The 22048-nt window shown below is 37.9% G+C and overlaps 1 protein-coding gene across 1 annotated transcript in view; it reads right to left on the bottom strand.

The window, feature by feature from the left end:
- Window positions 1-15981, bottom strand: part of LOC139718693 (dnaJ homolog subfamily C member 5-like) — a 36459-nt gene extending 20478 nt beyond the window's left edge. The window contains exon 1 of the mRNA XM_071630152.1: window positions 15872-15981. Coding sequence (XP_071486253.1) covers window positions 15872-15909 — 38 coding nt within the window. The 5' untranslated portion in view covers window positions 15910-15981. The remainder of the gene's footprint in view (window positions 1-15871) is intronic.
- Between the last annotated feature and the right edge of the window lie 6067 nt (window positions 15982-22048).

The raw sequence follows: 22048 nt of genomic DNA, 5'->3' as shown, positions 1-22048 counted from the left end.
CCGTGTATTAAAATTCGCGTAGCTCGAAGAAAATAACTCGAAGTTCGGTTACCTCGAAGTGAAATCTACTGTCCTGATCTTAATTAACTTATTGTTTTTCCCAGCATGTAGCTCGAATCGAATTGCAACGTCAATCAGAATCTCCGATTAAGCGCGCGTGGACAGCGGAGACATGTCACAAATCTTTTCACACTTGACTGTAAATATTCTTAACAATCGCGCGCCCAAAGAAATACCCGGTAGGCCTACACAGATGACAAGAAAAAACCCCAACACCTACCCACTACACACGTACACGATATGCACATAGCACCCGTGCCAATGGAGTACTTACGTTAACACTACGCTCTTTTCTTTAACCACTGTGTTCTGATTTTTGATCGTGGGTGATACCGAGTCGTCATACCGTGCGCGTAGATTTCTTAACCGTCGTGGCGCACCTGCTTAGGTGTTGACAGTTATATCTTGGACGTTAATCACGGTCCACTGTTCTAACATCAATCTCCTGCGTAGTGCCTATATTTTAACTTTTATTTTCGGCCTTTCACGAAGTTTATTTCATTTATTCTTCCCCGAGAACGCAAGCACTGGATTTTTGTTTTTCCAGCAATGCGATTATGAAAATACATGTAGTGTCGTATAATGATCTGGAAGTATAGGCCGAGCATAATAAAGAATGGAATAGACAGGGCTCCACACTGACTTCATCGGGTCACCAGTGTCATTGATTTTTATTTTTTGGTGGTCAAAAGTAAAATCTGCTGACGCAAAAAAAAAAAACCCAAAACGGGAAAAACATTAGAAAAACTAAATTAGTCCTACTAAATATAGAAAAATTAATATTAAGCATTATTGAAGTGATGCAGATGCCCATGTCTTAAAGAAGTGAATAGAATATTCAATCATCGTATTCTGTGTTTTAAGATTTAGCAAATTTTGCATAGCCGTAGAGATTATTATAAAAGTTGATGCTTATACTAGGAGGTTAAAACTTACGTTTGAAATGAGAAAGTGGGAGGATTTGCTGACATTTGTTAGCATCCGAAAGTTACCGTTATTCATTTCTTACTGCAAAAGCAATCATCCAACATATATTAGTATGTTAGCACCTTACGGAGCCGAATATAACCGTTAATTATTTTTAAATGTAAAAGCAAACAACCGACATTCATTTTAGCATCTTGGCGGAGCTGAATTCTTTTTTATATCCTTATCCATTTCCAAACGTGAAAGCAAACATACGCTATTTGTTTTAGCATCTAACTGAGTGGATTAATACCGTTAATCATAATATTACGGTTATTCATTTCAAACATCCGACATTTATTTCATTATCGTATCCGGAGCTGAAGGTACTGCTGTCCACTTCCGAAAGTGAAATGAATCATCTGACAATTATTTTATCATTGTACGGAGCCGAATGTTACTGTTTTTCATTTTCGAACGTCAAGGCAAACATAAGACATTTATTTTTACCATCAAACATAGCTTAATTACCGTTATTCATTTCAAAATGTAATAGCAAATATCCAATATTTTTTTAACATCGTATGGGGCAGAATGTTACCGTCATTCACTTCCAAACATGCCAAACGTAAAAGCAATCATTCGACATGTATTTTAATAACTTCCGGAGCTGAATGTTATTACCATTTACTTCCTAACGTGAAAGCAAACATACGGCATTTATTTCATCATCGTATAACGGAGTTTGATATTACACTGTATTGTTATTCATTTCAGAACATCAAAGCAAACATTCGACATTTATTTTAGCATCTTCCGGAGCTAAATGTTATTGCAATTTACTTTCAAATGTAAAAACAAACATCCAGCATTTATTTTATCATCGTTAGAAGTTGAATATTATTGTTACTCATTTACGAACGTCAAAGCAAACATCAAACATTAATTTTACCATTGAACGCAGTTGAATGTTACTTTTATTCATTTCGAAATTTAAAAGCAAACATCAGAAAGTTATTTTAGCATCTTCCGGAGCCGAATGTTACTGCTATTTCCTTTCGAAAGTATAAGGAAACACCCGACATTTATCAAACCATCGTACGGAGTTGAATATTAGTTTCCGAACGTCTAAGCAAATATTAGACATTTATTCCAGCGTCTTCCGGAGCCGAATGTTATCCTTGTTCATTTTCGAACGCAAAATCAAATATCTGACATTAGTTTTAGCACCATCAGAGCTGAGTCTTATCGTTATTCATTTCCAAAAGTATTAGCAAACATCCGACATTTATTTTAGTATCATACAGAGTCGAATATTACCGTTATTCATTTCCAAAATTAAAAACAAACATCTGACATTTATTTTAGCATCTTACGTAGCCGATTGTTACCGCTATTCATTTTCAAAAGTTAGTAAAGGCAAACATCCGAATTTTTTCGGTGGCGCGATCGGGCCACCAAAATCTTTATTTCTGAAATTTTAATTTCAATTCCGATTTTCATTCAATTCATTCATATAAAAGTCGATTCAATTCCAATTGACAAGCATGCAAACAATCAGTAGGCACTACAACAGATACCATGTTGAACAACGATAAACTTCGGATAAGTCGAAGAAAATTCGACGTACGCGTACCTCGAAATTCGCGTACCTCGAACCATTTTCTTCAGTCCCGACGAATTCGAGGTATCCGAGTTTGACTGTATGTGCTTACATGTAGGGCCTACATAGTAGGGTACCCAAGGGGGGGGGGGGGGGGGGGGGGGGGGGGGGGGGGGGTCACCGTGCACCCCCCCCCAGGACTCCTCAAAACTTACTTGACTTTGTTTTGTTCAAGTCTCACGCAACTTTCGAGACCAAATTTGCAACATCCGCGTATACTTTTGTGAAGTCACGCCCGTTATTGTAAGGGAATGTCCCCCCAAAACGGGCACAATTTTGTGATTTTGTGTACATTTCCTATGGAAAACAGGTGCTCTGTCATGAAGGTCATGAAAACCTGATTATTTTTACAATTAATCACTTTCATTGATTAGTTTTGTGCTAATTATGGTAGAAAAGTGGTCAGTGACAATTTCCAATAGAAAAACAAAGAAAAAACAAAAGTTGAAAAAGTTGAAAAACAAAGAAATACATAAGAAATCATGAAAAACAATAGAATACATTAAATTTCACCTAGAACAGCCACTTTTCGTTCCTGTTAACATCTTGATTATGTTTTGGTATGTCATGAGGATCCTGAAAAGGGCAAGTCCAAGATAACGCGCACGTTACGTATGGGACATTCAGAGACTTTTATGACCTGAAAAATAGTGTTAATGGCCTTTGATCATATTGAACTTCATCATGGTGATTGATATCTAGGAGAAGTATAATCATGTAAAAAATTTAGAAAAATGACCTTGACAATTATATTCTAGAAGAGAAAATATGTGCCGTTACGTATGGGACCAGAAAAATTTTGTTTTTTTGAACATTTTTTTCAACCTCAAAACTCTCTGAAAGTATATCATTCTACAACTTGTAACTCACTGTGATGAAAGTCACAACACTCAAGATTATCACAGGTAAGTTTCATGTAATTAGGCAAAAAGCTCTAATTACAGGTTCTAATTAAAGACAGACATGACGCATTACGTATGGGACAGTTATGTATGGGACAGTTTGTCCCCCATTCATTTAGTGTGTAAAGAACCATGTTTATGGGTATTTTGCATAATTATTGAAGTAAAATCAGTTGAAACTACTCAAATACTGATCCAGATTGTCAAGGAAACAATATTCCCCAAATATTCACCATCATAATCATATTCAATCATATTTTTATATATTTATGACCAACTTGGGTATGCATGCCCTTTGTCCCCCATTCGTTTAGTGTGTGGAGAACCATGTTTATGGGTATTTTGCAAAATAATTTTGCAAAATACCCATAAACAAATTTTTGCATAATTATTGAGATGGAATCAGTTGAAATTACTCAAATACTGATCTAGATTGACAAGGAAACAATATTCCCCAGATATTTGCCATCATAATCACATTTGATCATATTCTATATTTTTTATGACCAACCTTAGTATGTACTGTATGCCCTATTTTCATCAGGATAGTTACTACTGAAAAATTGAATAGTTAAGTGTTAACTTCCATTGATGAAGGGCAGTTTGCCATTCAGTTTCAATAAAAAACAACTTGACACAAGAAATATCAAGTTTAATAAATAAGCAATACCTGCTGCGTGGAACCCCAGTGATCGAGTAGATATGTGATGTCTGTCTAGCAGTCAGGTCATTGATTCGAGTCACACCTCAGTATGTATACCCATGAATTTTGTCGTGGCTACTATTGAAAACTGAATAAGGACAATTTGTGTATCACTTGCAATAAATAAAAAATCATTTTACTTTATTTTTATATATATATCACAACCATTTCAAATTGGAACTCCATCACATAAACTTTGAATTCCTCTAGTCTTAAGATTGTATGCTCTTAAGTAATTCATATAATTGGTTTCCAATCATCTCATTAAATGTTGAAAACTGAATCCTCATTTCTACAAAAAACTATACCATCCCTTATATGCTGATTTTTCATTGTGTATTTTGCCATTTTCCCCTCCCCCTTTCTGAAAATTGTTCAGTCAAGTTCATGTATTGTTTCAAGTGTCTATAACTCAAAAAGTAGCTGCAATGTTGGGATGCTTTCTTCAGGATGATTGACCATTTGTGTACTGAGAGACCTTCCCAGCTACTAGCTACATGCATTCACATGCAATATGTATGAGAATGTCCCATACGTAACACATTTGTCCCATACGTAACATTATTTCAATGCCTAATAAAAAATGTTTCTTTTACTTTTTTTTTCTTTTTTCTCTGGTATTTAATTTCTCTAAACAATAAATTAGAACTTTCCAAAAGGGCATTAAAATAACCTTAGCAATTTCAGAAAAAACCTAAAAAAATGACCTCATTTTGTTACGTATGGGACATCTCATGATAGGACACGAGCTAATTTGCATAATCATTTGCATAATCCCTAAATTTTCATACCAAGTTAAACTATGTGATGAACTTCTTATGTCCACATATTAATCAAATATCATTTGCTTTCCTTTGAATTAATATGAATTTTTATAAATGTCCCATACGTAACGCTGTGTTTCACATTTATGCAAATGAAGCCCTTGAAATTTGCATAAATTTACATAATATCATTTTTTCCTTCACGGAAATCAAAACTTCAACTCATAAGCTTCAAAATGATACCAAACATGTCAATATTGAGCAAAGATGAAATTTTGCCTTCTGAGGGGACCTTATCTTGGACTTGCCCAAAATGTAAGTTTCGAGGAGTCCTGGGGGGGATGCACGGTGACCCCCCCTTAGGTACCCAAGTAAAATGACTGCACTTTTCCAGCAAATGTAGAATTATCAAATGGGTGTACAATTGTATCTGCAAAATAAATAACTTTTCCACGGATTCTGGTTTGTCTCGTATTTCTGCGGGATACTTTTCTTTACGATGTAAATTCACGGACACGGCCATGAGTCGTATCATCTGTAGTGTGGTATACAATCATTCATCATCCAAATGATGAGTGATTATCAAATGTCTTTTTGGAACATTAAGAAACATCTTTAAATGTTTAATGCTATAATGCCATATCAGTATCATTTTGACATCCATCTGCAATTGTACAAGCCAGTTTCCAGTTGCATGTGCTACAACTTTATTGTACTGTGAAGAAATGCAGATACATACCAGCTGTGTGGACACAAAAAGTCACAAACACCAATGATGAATAAAGCAGTGTTTTGAATATCATGGAATTTATTTCAGTCGTACATTCTTTGCTGAAAGACATGTTTTATACCTGTTTCATTTAATAGCACAATACATCAGAACTGCAAGTACACTGGTATCAGAAATGCCATTACAACACTAAATACCAGTATTAAGATGGTCATTTTCCCTTGACATCTGTAGTGGAAAGAAAAAGCAAATGTATTTCTGCATGCATGAAGTTTCATTTCAAGTATGGTACATAATCTATTTGTTTGAAAATGCACAGAGTGCAGGCAAGACATACGCTTGAGACCTGGTCTCTCATAACACAGCTACCAGAGTGATATTTCATTTCATAAATTGGATATAGAAATAGTAAAGCCCTCTCTCGTTACCTTTCTCAGAATTACCGGACGAGAAACACATATTACTTTCATTTTGACAATCCTCGAAAAAATAGTAAGATATCAAATAGTAAGGACCTCCCTCATCGCCCTGCTCAAAAAACCCGGACGAGAAACTACTATCTTTTTTTACTTGGCCTAACATTCGCTAATAGTCGCCACCTGTGTTCGCAAACACTTTCGCAAACGTTCGCTAAAGTGTTGCTAATTGTCGCTAAACATCGCTAACTGTCGCTAATGGCAGAAGCGAACTTTGATTTTTCGCAAACATTCGTCAGAAAAGTTGGCGAATCTCAAATTCGCTACGTTCGCAAACGTTCGCGGCTCAGTGAGATACCAGCTTAAGTGGTGAGACGTTGAGCCTGTAAACATAATGCAAAGTTCAAACTAATGTCATCACTGCGTGCATCCATTTTGGCCAGGTAATACAGGAATGTCTGTGTTATGATCATACAATGTACATGTATTAATACTGCTTATACAGGTTATATGGTATTTAGCCACAGGTGAACTCTTTACCCAGGATAAAGCAGCATACATACAGTACAGTACATGCACATTGTTTGCTGGAGGGGAAGGGAGGCGTGAGTGAAGGTCATACATCGCACATTGTATTTGCACATGGCCTTCTAGAGTTTTGATAATTCAGTTGCGCCTGCATATTGATTGGCAGGGACAATTATATTTGCTTTGAAAAATGAATCCTTCGGCCGTGAATCCTTCAAAATTACAAAATGTAGGTCTTACAATAAAATGATATGACTGAGATGTCTTCTTCATGTGGAGGTAAATCAAAGGCGTGGTTTCCTTTTTGTTTTCGTTTTTGTTGTTTTTGCTTTTTCAGAACCACAAAACACTTTATCAAGATGTACAATGTACAGTATACTTGCACTTCAATGTTTCCATTGTCTCTTAAAATATAAAAATGATAACTAAAATCCTCTGATAATCTGAGAATTTAATTTCCCTGCCAGAAGGGTTATTTCCTCCCCAATCCCGGATTGTTCAAGTACTCCACTGATTGCATGGGTTAAACATTTGAAGTGGGGCAGTAGGATGCTGTGCTGGCATACCTTACATGCACTTTTGACTTTTTGTGCAAGTCACCTTCCCTCGGATAGTACATAAAATGGACATCCCGTGTATGAGAGAGTCACAACTCATGCATGTAAAGATCCGCTTCATTCATTCTGCGCAAAGAGAAGGGGGCATTTAAAGCTAAACTGGACCCTACAGAAGACCAGACTCTACAAGTAACTTGTATGTGTAACAGGCAGAGGAGTAAACCATTTCATTTGACAAAATCTACAAGTGTAGATAATGAAGCAACAAGCATTCAGGATACTGTTTGATGTACAGTATGTATCATGCATTTAACACACAAAATCTTAATGCTTCCAGGCACTACACACCCACATGCTCACTTGTCACACGGGTGAACAAACTTGAATGTGCACCCACTGAGTCCAGCAACTATTTACACATTGCACTCAAATAGATCGAAATACTGAAAAATTACTCGGCTGTTGAGGCAAAGGAAATGCCAGCATTGATCGGCTGAAAACTAGACACAACATTCATTAAGTGTACTCTTTATTAAAGTGATGGTATACTGCATTGCTTGCAAGTGATTACTTGGACCCATTGTCTTAACCCACATTCCTTACACTTTCATTTACATACAGTAGTACTTGGTACCAAAGTGTACCTACACTTACCTACAGGCTGTATTCAAAAACATATAAAATGTATAGCTATTGTGTATATACTGTACATTCAGAGGCACAGAATCTCACTATATGGGCAAATCTAAGTTACAATAGCAGTGGTACACTGTCTGCTAATAATGCACAGGATATCAGAAACAAAAACATACAATTGTACTGGTGCTGTAGAACTCTTTATCACTAAAGTCTCATTACATGAAGTCAATTGAAGTAATATACATCTGAATGAACAGCACACACACACACACAAACATACAAGTTTACACAATAAATTATATTCCACATCCACTTGAGTAACACTAGCATTGTAATAATGTATGCAAGGGTATGGCTACCTAATACACATGTACACTGTACAATGTAGCTGTCAACACTACCTCGTTACATAATCAATAACCCCTGACAGACTTGAAATCTAGACCTCCTCACCTCACCAGCTGCTGATCACACCAACAGACATGACATGCAACCTGTTCAAACCTGTGTTCTTGAAACAATGTCATCATTTAGTTGGTCTCCAACCAAGAAGTACATGTATGCACAATGTGTTTTTTACATGTACATACTTGCTCCATCACATTATAACATTTTCTCAGTTTCTTCTGCACTAGAAGTACAGGACAAGTTGTACTTGTATCATACCACTTGCTCCATCACACTGTAACATTTTCTCAGTTTCTTCCACACTCGTAGAAGTAAATGGACTTACATCACATTAGTTACATTTGAATCAGTATGGACTGTATTGCATAACATATTTTCATGACTCAAAAATTTCTAGTTCTTGCTACCATTGATCTGACAAAAATCCCAGAGAAATGACACCCTACATTGTCATTACAAGACAGTGTTTCTCCTCGTAAAAGTGACACTCCAGAAAAATGGGTGAACCTTGTACAAGTGTACCATGTAATTCAAGACTTTTTCCATACAGTCAGGATAATGAATACAATATGTACATAAACATCCTCTGAAATACAGAAGGTTATCATTATTTTGAAATCAGTATCGATCAAACATTTAGGATCGATGCTGGAGGTGAAATATCAAAGTCACATACATTGCAGACTAGAATAAAACAAAATGATTTTGAATTCCTAACAAATGTACTGTACCATGTATGTGCATAATTGTACAGAGCTACACATTTAAACCCGTTGAGGATGAGTCCCGAGATACTTGGGCAAATGTCTATAACGGGAAATGCATGGTGTAGTAAAATCAGTCCGTCCTCAATGGGTTAAACATACAATATGCCTATCCCTTCACTATTTGTATATAGAAAAAGATGAAACTACAAAGGGTCTGATATCACAAGACTAGCACAGCTGTTGATTGTCACCATTGTCTGTGATCAATATTCATGAAAAATGCTAATCCTCTCCCTAGATCTGTCAGCAGCCATGGTAAATGATACAATATACATACTCTGTACAAGTGTAGAGCACTGTTTCAATAAAGGCCTATTCATGGTTATAGTGTACGTGTAGTACCAAGTTCTGTATTTTGTATTTTTCATTCAAGATATTAAAATGGCCCTATCAAAGTGTTTTTTCCACCGTACATTTGTAGGTGCTTGAGCTTGGCAAAGTGGATACTCTGTGTCTGTAGACATTACAGTCACAAGCCTAAAAGTATGTTTGTCCTCACCATGATTCATGGAGACATGGGCCCCATTTCATAAAGAGTTTATTTGATGACAACTCTTTGCTGGAATGACTATTGTCATGGTAATGACAAGAATACAGCTTCCTGATTGGCTGTTTGCTGTGGAAAGTTTTCATTCCAGCAAGAGTTGTCATCCTAACATCTTTTACGAAATGGGGCCATGGAGTGCTCATGCAACATTTTTACCCCTCTAAGGACAAGCTGATTTTGCTTTGACACACTTCTAAAATACAGCTGTGCACATGTCTGAGTATACTAGGGAATATATGTACATTGACATTGTAGTAACAGGTTTTAAAAGGTCAAGAAAGGAACTGGACTTTAATACTAAGACACATCTTTTAATGATGAGTCTATAGATATCAATGACAATACACTATCAAGTTGATATTTAACTTTAATTTGACTCAAATTCACAGGGCTGTCAGATTTAAATCATATCAATACCCCTTTTCCCTCGATGAAAATCTATCATTAAAATTTGGTACCCATACTTTTTTCGCGCTTGGCCGGTTCAGGAGAGTTCCGCATGTTTTTAATTCCGCAGAATAGAGACATCACGCACAGGAACATATGGCGAGCAAAAATATTTGTGTGCATTTATTTTTATATAGGTTCTGGTTGCACGAAATGTGCGAAAATTTCCACTTTTACAGTATGGAAATTGAATATTACAAGCAACACAATATGCCAGAATTTAATTCCCTGGTTCAGGGAGGATTTTGCATTTTACTCTGTAAAGACATCAAACAAAGACACCTACCCAAGTGTACTCTGGACAACCTCTTTCATGGACTAATAGACCATGTGGAAAGAAGATGGGACTGGCCTGGGAATTGAACCCATCACCTAAGCCTGGCTTATTGGGTAGGTAGCAGCATACCTGCTTCGGCTGAACTATTGTCCAACAGCCAGCTTATACGGTGTAAGTAGCTAGCGGCATTACGTATTACCTACTTTTTCTTTAGTTCTTCTTCTTCATTGCTGTAGGCCACAGTCCACTGCACTGTTGTTGTAAATTCTACATAGTGTATCTGGCATGTCTAGTGCCCATGTACAGTGTACCTGTACATAATGTAATACTAGATGCAGTGCAAGTAAAAATCATTTTACTGGAATTTATTTGGTCCTAAAACCAGAGTGACAGGCTTACTCAGTCTGGTAATTTACACTTCCTGCCTGCAATGCTGGGCAGGTGTCATCAAAAACCTACTGACGTGAAAAGAAGCCAGATTGTTCCAGTGACAGTATTTAAAATTTATTAGTCCATGCGTGAAGGAAATGTGTATTATCCAAATGCTCATTTGGTAGTGCCCCTTCCCCAATATGACAGTAAGTACAGTAATTGCGACCAACCCAAGCACAAAGTGTGTTCAGACTGCAGATTTAAGGAACTGTCTCATATGTGGTGGTATTGAACATGAAATTCACCTTTCAAGTTTGATTCATTTTAAATTTGAATACCGGTACTTACAGACGTTGTAGTTCATTGTTGGCACTCATGCTGTGCAAAATTTGGTTCCTTCAAGAGTCTCTTTCTGTCCCACGTGGATAATTTTTCTTAATTTGGTCAATCACCAACTGATTCACTTGAAGGATCTGGAACCTGGGGGCAGGTACACTTATGTCTATTATATGCCAACGTCCAATACCACAATGTGCAACTACTTGGAGACACTAAATCATTATCGTATCTGCAGTCCAAATATGCTTCACATTTGGGCTGGTTGCAGTTAGGCAGGAAGCCATATGTGTGAAGTGTTCAAAGCCAGTTGGCCATCCAGTGCTGAGTTTGTCCTTTTTAATTTGCTCTCTTATGAAGAGTATATCACTATGTCACCTTGTTTGCTCCCATACAAAATCAATGAACTTACATCAGTGTACCCTAGAGGGACAGGGGGAAAATGTAAATTGTACAAATACTAAAAGCCATATCTTAATGCATGAGAGCCTTTATCATGTTTATTCAAAAAAACTGATAATTGTTCTGCTGAATCTCCCAATGTCTGTAGTGAGCTCTGAACCAGATCACTAAAGTTAACACTAGCAGACACGTTGCACAGGCCCTGTGCTTGTAAATAAAACAGTATATCACTATGTCACCTTGTTTGCTCCCATACAAAATCAATGAACTTACATCAGTGTACCCTAGAGGGACAGGGGGAAAATGTAAATTGTACAAATACTAAAAGCCATATCTTAATGCATGAGAGCCTTTATCATGTTTATTCAAAAAAACTGATAATTGTTCTGCTGAATCTCCCAATGTCTGTAGTGAGCTCTGAACCAGATCACTAAAGTTAACACTAGCAGACACGTTGCACAGGCCCTGTGCTTGTAAATAAAACAGTCACAGACAGTGCAGTGCAGTACTCCAACTCGCTATCTAGCATGCACATGATCATGATGCATGCATTGATGTAGACAAAAAAAGAATCTGTATGTCCGGAGGAGTCTTTTATCATTATTTTACTTTATCGGCTCTCCTCCATAGGAGGGGATTGTGTGAAGCCAGACGCAGTCTCCATGGAACATATCCTAGACAACCAGATACAGACCGATCTTTCGGTCAAGCATTGATGCATCAGTTAATTTGCACTATGCAGAAATGATGCAGATACAGTAATACAAATTTTAATTTAGTGCGGGGGGGGGGGGGGGGGGGGGGGGGGGGGGGGGGGGGGGGGGTGTTTCACGAAAGTCAAGCTTAATTCAAGATTGACTGAAAATTATGGTATGCAGCTGGTTTCCCTGTTCAGTTTCATTAGCCTATTCAACACCCACTTTAACTTATCATTAATGTTTACAGAATAATTCCATTGTTATTTATTTTATCTTGAAGTATCAATTGCTATATAAACAAGAGACCCCGCGGGTCTAGCGCTCACCTGAGTATCGCAAGTTCACCTTTCACGCAGTCACTAATCTAAATCATTCACAGCTCTACCAAAATTGACCAGGCATTCTCAAGTAGAAGATGAAAATGTACAATATCAAGGGCCCATTTTTTTAAGATTCCTTAATTTGGGGGGATTGGGGGCCCCCTGGGGCCCTCTGGGTGGGGCATGGTGCCCATTTTGATAAATTGAGATATTGACCCCTAGGGATGCTACCTGCCAAGTTTGACAAAAATCCATCATGAGGTTTTCAGGAAGAAGATGAAAATGTACAATTCAGGCCCCCATTTGGACCCTTCCAACCACACCCCCCCCCCCCTCCCCCCCCCCCCCTACCCAAGAGGGGCACCCCTGGATCTCCTATGAACAAACTTGTAGTATTATCTCAGCTCTATAACTTTTGATTCTAGAGAAGATTTATAAAGATTCCTTCATTTGGGGGGTTTGGGACCCCTGGGGGGCCCCCTGGGTGTGGCATGGTGCCCATTTTAACAAATTGAGATCCTAACCCCCTAGGGATGCTACCTGCCAAGTTTGGTGAAAATGGGTCATGGGGTTCTCAAGAAGAAGATAAAAATGTACAATTTAGGCCCCATTAGGACCCCTCCTCACCCCCTCCCCTGGGTCCCAAGGGGGCACCCCTGATTCTGCCATGAACAAACTTGAAACTACAGTCCTCAATGTACTAACTCATAGTATTAACTTAGCTCTATCACTTCTGGTTCTAGAGAAGAAGATTTTTGCGGATTCCTTCATTTTGGGGGGTTTGGGCCCCCCTGGGGCCCCCTGGGTGGGCATGGTGCCCATTTTAACAAATTGAGTTCTTAACCCCCTAGGATGCTACCTGCCAAGTTTGGTGAAAATGGGTCATGGGGGCAATTCCGCAGTTAGGTGGACATGACATGGATAAAAGAAATGTGCCTCTTTATCATACTCTTTAATTTAGGTTTCAACTAATGCCATGGATGTTCACCAATCATTAAGGTCTTTCAAATTCAGTAGATTTTATTTTTCATATTTATTGATTTTGCGAGATCTAAAACCATCATTGAAAATGTACTTGTGGGACTGGGGACGCTGAAATTCACTTAAATGCAAATTACAGTGGGTTCCTTTGAAATTTTTTCCTCAAAGTTTTGCTAAAGGGTAAAAGATGAATACATTTAAGTACTCCAGAAGTCATATGACATTTTGTCAATTACAAAAGGGTGAAATGACCTGCGGAATTACTCCGGACAAATGTACGTTACTAACCGTAACGTTACTAACCATGCTTTTGGGGGTCTAGCTAAGAAATTATTGGTCGTACTGCTAAAAAAATTTGTGTGAACATTTGTCATGATGCGATAATTGAAATTAATGCAACACTTTGTTTGAAGTAACTTTAATTTTTGCACAGTTTTTGTTACAAGACATTGATTTTTTTGTCATGTCCTTTTTTCGTAACGTTACTAACCAGCCCTTTAAGTTGCCATAGCAATTCTAATATGTCGTGGATTGTATCCATTTTTTTTCTGCATCATAAACCTGGGAAAGATGAACATGTTTTTGTCATAATTTTGACTTGAAATGAATAAATGGTAATTTAGTAGTAAAAACAAATATCTAAATTTGTTCAAATGTAACGTTACTAACCGCGGAATTGCCCCTGGGGTTCTCAAGAAGAAGATGAAAATGTACAATTTAGGCCCCATTAGAACCCTTCCCCACCCCCCTCCCCTGGGTCCCAAAGGGGGGCACCCCTGATTCTGCCATGAACAAACTTGAAACTACAGTCATCAATGTACTAACTCATAGTATTAACTTAGCTCTATCACTTCTGGTTCTAGAGAAGAAGATTTTTACAGATTCCTTAATTTTGGGGGTTTGGGCCCCCCTGGGGGCCCCCTGGGTGGGGCATGGTGCCCATTTTAACAAATTGAGTTCCTAACCCCCTAGGGATGCTACCTGTCAAGTTTGATGAAAATCGGTCCTGGGGTTTTCAAGAAGAAGATGAAAATGTAAAAAGTTTACGCACGACGCACGACGCACGACGGACGACGCACGACGCACGACGCACGACGGACGCCGGACGAAGGGCGATCGCAATAGCTCACTTGAGCCTTTGGCTCAGGTGAGCTAAAAAGGCTCCAAAATCTTCATTTTCATTAGAAAGTTGGGCAACATTGAAGACACACACAGCATACCATAACATTTAGTCAATCTTAAATCTTAAGTTCCACTTAAATTCTTCATGAAACCCCCCCCCCCCCCCCCGAGATCATATTATTTGACAGACTCAGAGTGAGAACAAAAGTAGGATATCAGAGTAGATGTAAATTTAGTCCTCATTTAGTATAGTTGGGTGTCCATCACATCGACATTGTTTTCTATCATAATTATTCTTAAAATATTTCACAATTTGCCTGAAATTTTACTTCACGCAGTGTATTAATATACTCTGAATTCACAAGCATGCATTAAAAATGTGATTTGCAGTACACGCTCCACGATAACTGCTTCGAATGCGAGGGTTGCTATTTTGACACACTCAGTTGCAAAACCAATACCCCTACCCACTATCAAATTGACAATACACTGTAAATTTAGGTGTGAAATGGGTAATGCTTTTCCAATGAATGTGCATTTATAATCTACGGTAGATTCTATCATTGTTTTGCTGTTGATCTTGTTTAGTATCGGTTTTTCAGCTTTTTTGGCATCTTCAAATCCCAGTGAAGAATGCAAAACCTCTGCGTGCGCATGTAGTCTCATGCGTGAAAGTTCATTCTGTTTTAATTTTACACACCAATGGCAATGCCCGGAGGGCACTGGCTGATGGCAATGCTATAGGTTTCTCTAGGTCTATGGCTGTAGAAGTGTAGGTCTAACAATTGTTCTTAGAGCGGTGTCGGTTTCCATGTAGGCCTACAGTCAGTGTCGATGTGTTTTGACTTTTGGACACCTAACTGTTAGCTAGATAAGTTTACTAAATTTTGTGTCATTCATTTGTTCATGTGTAATGTAATAACACTGAGACATGAAGCCACACATTCGTCATCATTAGAGGTCTAGCGGTTAGACCTTGATAGAATCTACGGCTGGCTGCTTGAGCGCCCATTCAGTAGCCGAATGGCATACAATAATGTACAAAGTGCATTAGATCATTAGTTAGATATGATGTGGACGACCGGTGCACTTCGCACGATCGCGAGACGAGCTGACTGAATGAATGGACGGGCCTCTACGATCTACCAATCCATTGGTACATCAAACCCACAGCGCACAGGGCGCTACATTCGTCATTCACTCACACCCCGTTCAATTCAGATGACTCGCACGTTCTCAACGTGGGGAAAAAAAAAAAAAAAAAAACTGGTTGCCGTTTTCTTACATTTAACAACGCTACAATGGGTACAGTTGAAGTCTTCTTACCTCATAGATCTCGACTCTTTCGACATTGGCGATGCCATGGTTATGGTTTATCAGTAGGTTTGGGTAGAAATCCTCGTCACCTTTTGTTCATTGCAGCTTCACGAAACCGCACCTGTCATCTCATGCTTATAAGTGGAGTGTTCAACGAAGGTAGCTAGCGTGTGATGAGTTGAGGGTTGCATACGAAATGTGTTTCGTGGTATGGTGGCTTCAAATAACAGAAGAATGTGGATGTAGTGGATAGAACAACTCTGTGTAAATTTCGTTGTGGAAACCACAATCTGCCTATTGCTAATTGTCAATATTTACCTGATCAAGCACCCGAATTATGTATTTTATGTAATTTACAGGTTCAAGGGGCTGAATTTCATTACTTGTTGGTTTGTGCTTTCTTCAGTGAAACACGTATAAGGCATTGTATTAAGAGGTATTTCTCATGCCGCAGAGACTCCAACTCTCCCGTTTTCGACGGGAGATCTCCCGCCGAAAACCCATTTTTGCAAAATCTCCCGTTCTCCCGTGTGAGATTTAATTTCTCCCGCCCTGGCTCAATGTCTCCCGTTGGAAAGGATTTCTTACTTATTGCTATCGTATGTTGCAAAAATAAGCCTTAGATAGCACCAGAGAGCATCTATAACCCTAATATATAGGAACTTCGCGCTTCGCACACATAAACTTGGGTCTCCCGTTTGCTAGGGGTTTCAGGCGGGAGAATCTCCAGATCAAAAGGTGCTTGGGGTTGGAGTCTCTGCATGCCGTCCTATTAAACGTTATTAAATTTCATCAAGCAAATAGTAGGAGTATTAAAAAGTTGAAGAATTTGTCCAGATTTTGTAAGATAATTATGTCGAAGTTTGACTAGAATCATTTTTAGTAGTGCCAAAACTGTGAAGTGTGTCAGTTGACACAGTGTGCTCTATTTGTTGTTAAATCTTGCCGATACTATGTTACATGTATTTATGTGTTGTGACTGCCAAAGATTTAATCTTTTTTATTGTGTGTTTTATACTCATTGTATTTTTTCCATGCCCCGGGAGGAGCCGTTTTAAGAAATAAAATCCATTGCCATTGTCATTCGTTGTCATTGTTATTGTCAAGCCGTTCATGGGTCATGTATAGGACCTCATGCAACTCGAAATACCCCGTTTTTCTACACTAATGGTACAAACTCAGGTTGACTCCAAATAGGATAATGGTATGATAGCACTTGGATTTGAAATAATTCTGACGTCCTATAGATGGCTGACTCCCGGGGCTAAATTAAACAGAGAACAATCGAGACCTTCAAAGACATATATAGTTGTTTCCAGGAAAAGCTCATGAAATTCTTTATTTGGAATATGAACAAATAAACTTGCTGCTCCTTATTTTTCAACATTGTTTTTGATTATCAGTATATACAATATATTTTTGTACTTTCGTACATCTGATGTATTTTTCATTGAGAAATAAGAAAATAGATTGAAATTGATATCAATGATGTTGAAATAAGTTGTGTATGAAAGGTATCAACCAACCGCGGGGGGGGGGGGGGTAATCAACTCCTAGACATTCAGATGTGCCACCCTCCCGCAAGTCCAAAACCTCAGAAATAGACTGAATAGAATATAACATCAAATTTGCCCCCTAACTGCTGCTAAAGACCCTACATGGCGTCACCAGGGACATCGCATCTCGCATTAATTGCAGCCACAGAATGCTAGCAGGTAGTGAGGAGTGTGATAGAGACAGCCGTTGATGGCGCTCGTGATGTCCTTGCTTGCTTATTGTCTGCTTTCACACACCAATAATGAGTATTTTTGGAACTCACAATATGTTCGGGACAAAGTCTAAATGTCTCCAAAACTCGATACATATCCTAGTAGTGATGTGAATAACCGATTCCTCATTAGCAGCTTGTAGGCATTCACTTTTGCATTTTATACATATTATCAATTACGGCAATGCTACGCTGTGTTTTTCCTTTCTTTCCTGTCTGTCCCGTAATGTCTGCCCTGTTTTCAATTATTTATATTTTACTTTCGTAACTAAGAAAGTCAAAGTTTTTGCCTCGATTGCATGAGTTGTCCACAGTCGAAAAACAATGCTTTATACACTGTAGTGGACCTCTCAATTTCTTTTAAATCCTTTACAGAACATAGATAATGCATCAAATTTGGTCTGAAATTATGCTTATATATCTGTACATGCTTTCACTTATACCTTTATCATTTTTAATTTTCACTTTGCATGCAGTCAACTAATGTGTACTCAAGATTATTTGTATAGATTCTTTGAGGTTATGTTTCATGGGAGAAAAATGGAAATAAATTGAATTGATTAAGCACGTTTATAACGTGACAAGGTGGAGTCATGTGAAATTTGTTAGAGTCATTTGTGTTGTTTAAACTCAGACATATGACGATGTAAATATGATAAAGATGACAACGACTACTTCGAGATATTATCAAACTCTTTTCATGTCATCGTAGCTCGCCTAACCACAGAGGTACAAGGCGAGTCCGCCTGGTACTTCTTTGGCCTAACCAGCGTTCGTATTCTTTCTCTACACTCACTTGACGCATATACATACTTCTTCAACAATACCATATAGTGTGAATATTCATACTTCTGGTACTAGAGAAAAAAAAAATGTTTCCTAGAAGACAAAGCATGTGGAAATTCTAATTTGCAGTTTGATTGGCTGTTGAGTATTGTAGTTACCACTGGATGGCAAAGTTACCACAATAGTAACTTTTATGCAACGGGGCCCAAATTAAGTCTTTGTGTGTGGATAGGTATATACAATATTAAGAAACGCCAATATGATTTCAAATTATAAGATCATAGTAACAACCCTGATCTGTCTGTTATATATTATTGAGATATTTTGTATGGTAATGGTACAGTAATGTAAATGTAAATAATGGAACCCCATCCAAGTCCAAGGGAGACTAAACCAGAATTTGAACACTTGACAGTTACGTGCAGACCAAACGAGGGCCACAAATCACAAAAGAAAAATGAATATTCAGAGACAAAATTCGGAACACTATATAGCATGAACGGGCTGGATGACTTAAGAAAGTTCCCAACAAGCTAACTAGGGCACCAGATGCCTCGGAAATTCTTTCTGTATCTTGCTTCAAAATGAATGTATATTAGTTGATAAATAGGCCTATATAAATGATAATATGTAAAGAGAGTTAATGTTCCGTTTCTGTTCATATCGATGACTGAATTCCCTCTATAATTTAATGAAAACTTTTGAAATTCAACGTTCGCAAATCAGGAATTCTTTGCAATAGATGTTACGAATACCTACCACAATACCCTATGTTTGCCATGATAATAGGTATCACAATAATTTACCCACACTGACAATGACGTTGTCAGAAAGCCTCGATGTATTGAAAATACGGGAGGCGCCCACAGCTAAATTCTTAATCTTTGATGTGATCCTGTCGTGATCTATCGAATGTAAGATCAATTTGGAAGGTCAGTTTTCACAGCATTCTCTTTTTCTTTTTCTCTGAACGTCCTCGCTGTTGTACCCTTAATGCAACAAGTCTCGTGATCCCATGGAAGAATAATCAAATCCATGTCGACATTGCAATTCCAAATATGTGATCCTACTGACATTATGGATTCATGTTCCACAAATGTTCATGTTAATATTTACGTTTGGATTCCGTAAATAGATGAATGAAGCGAACAGACTCTGAAATACGATGCAAATTAGAATTTCCATATGCTTTGTCTTCTAGGAAACATTTTTTTTTCTCTAGTACCAGGAGTATGAATATTCACAGATAAATGATATTGTTGAAGAACTATATGTATGCGTCAAGTGCGTGTAGAGAAAGGATGCGAACGCTGGTTAGGCCGTGCTAGGCGGGTTCGCCTCGTACCTCTTTGAAAAGAGTTAGGCAAGCTACGATGACATGAAGAGTTTGATAATATCTCGAAGTAGTCGTTGTCATTCTTATCACATTTACATCGTCAAGTATATGAGTTTAAGCCACACAAATGACTCCATCTTGTCACGTTATATACGTGCTTAATCAGTTCAATTTATTTCCATGTGTTCTTCCATGAAACATAACATAAGAGAATTAAAACACATAATCTTGAGTACACATTAGTTGACTGCATGCAAAGTGAAAATTGAAAATGATAAAGGTAGTGAAAGCATGTACTGTGACAGATATAAGCATAATTTCACACCAAAATTGTTGCATTATCTATGTTCTGTACGGATAAAAAAAAAATATGAGAGGTCCACTAAAAAGCATTGTTTGTTGACTGTGGACGACTCATGCAATCGATGCAAAAACGTTGACTTTCTTAGTTACGAAAGTAAAATATGAATAATTCAAAACAAGGCAGACATAACGGGAGAGACAGGACAGAAAGGAAAAACACAAACACATAAGCACAGCAATGTAGCATAATATGTTTCTAAAAAATGCAAATGTAAATGCCCACAAGCTGTTAATGAGGAATCGCAACAAGGATGATCACGGAAGTGGCGCGGAATAATTGCTGGTTCAGTGCAGCTGTAAACCTTTGCTAATAAGATAAAGTATGCATTTTATTATCTAGGGGATGATGATACATGTATTTCAATTTGTTATGGATCAGTTAGAAACACTCCCTCAGTACCACTCAAAGAGAAAAAGTTTCAACTTGCAAAAAGAACGCACTGATCGAGCAATTTTTGTTTTGTTTTGTTTTGCTTTTGTCATCCAGAGAATAATGCAAGTAGTTAAAAGAAACTTTAAAGTTCATTTTGACATAAAATCTCAGGAATACTGATGTTGGTTGTTGTTGTTGTTGGTTTTTTTTTGTGCGAAGATATTACATCTGTGAATCTTTACACAATGGCATAAATATTAAGCTTCTAGTGTGTGATGCCTCCTTGCGATATCTCGTTGGTAATACAAAAGAGAGATATATCCAAACTAGTATAAACTTTTTCACAGTTCGTTCCATACACACAATGTGGGTACTGTGATTGTGTTCATTGAACCCGTGTCATATTTTGCCACTATCAGAAAGGTCCTTTTATTGCTGCAATGTACGGTGCCAATAAAGTTACAAGTTTCGCTATAACATTACAAGTGCTGGAAATTTATACACCTGTACATTATATTTCTCTCATAACGTTCATAATGATATTCACACGTACGACTGACGACGGTGAGAAAAGCGATCCATAACTGTGCTTATATCAGGGAGGGCACCTCCCTGCTTATATCTAGTATCTACACAAGACATGCTAGAAGAGAAAATGCCGAATCTCTTATTGTCTCACCTCTGTAATTTCTATGGGTATTACAGGTATTAAGCATTGTTGATGATCACAATCATTCCTGTAGCACTTAGTAAGAAGCACTTTATTTTTTTTTATACAGAAACTCATACATGTATAAGATTAGTACAAACAACTTACAACTGATGATAACGTACTGAAATACTTCAATAATATTGACAATTTTTTTTTCAGCATGCATTGTGGTCATGTGGTAATGGCAGTGGCGGATCCAGAGGGGGGCGCAACCGGCGCACGCCCCCCCCCCCCTTTATTTTTCGTTAAAAACAAAAGAAAAAAAAGAAAAAAATGAAATGAAACCCGGAAGTGGAACAAGAAATGTTAGTCACGCCCCCACCCCCCCCCCTTTTTACAGAATTCCTGGATCCGCCCCTGTAATGGTCATGTTTGCTTCATCTGTTACGACAATGAAGTGAAGATTCAGCATAATTACGTTAGGGCTCCTTTGAAAGTGTCAGTGATACGGCAAACTGGAAAACAAAGCCGTGCTACGATAGAATTTCCCATCTTCTCTTCTCTCTAATTTGTCATCCTCATAAGTATTATCTCTAGCCACCATCTTTCTCTTTCCTCTTTCCCTTTCTGCTCTTCTCTCTCAATGTCTTTCTGTCCCTCCGTCCCGACCTCAGTATTTCCACTCTCAAGGTTGTCAGATTGCAATTTCCAATTGCATTTGTACTAAGCGATGAAATTTTCATTGTTAGCATTCAATGCGACTATTTTTTTTTTGTCATCGAGACCCATCGTGATAAGAAAAGATGCAACAATTAATCTCGTTTATGGTTACACCATGTATGGAGCTCCACGGTTACACTGTTCAACGTGCTCGAAATCACGTTGTTTTTCTCATGACAAGTGATATA

The sequence above is a fragment of the Diadema antillarum genome, unplaced genomic scaffold (assembly GCF_040938485.1).
Source record: "Diadema antillarum isolate AM-2024a unplaced genomic scaffold, OU_Dant_1.0 scf00000099, whole genome shotgun sequence".
NCBI lineage: Eukaryota > Metazoa > Echinodermata > Echinoidea > Diadematoida > Diadematidae > Diadema > Diadema antillarum.
Note: the sequence above shows the minus strand (reverse complement) of the source record. Positions and strands in the feature narration are given on the sequence as shown.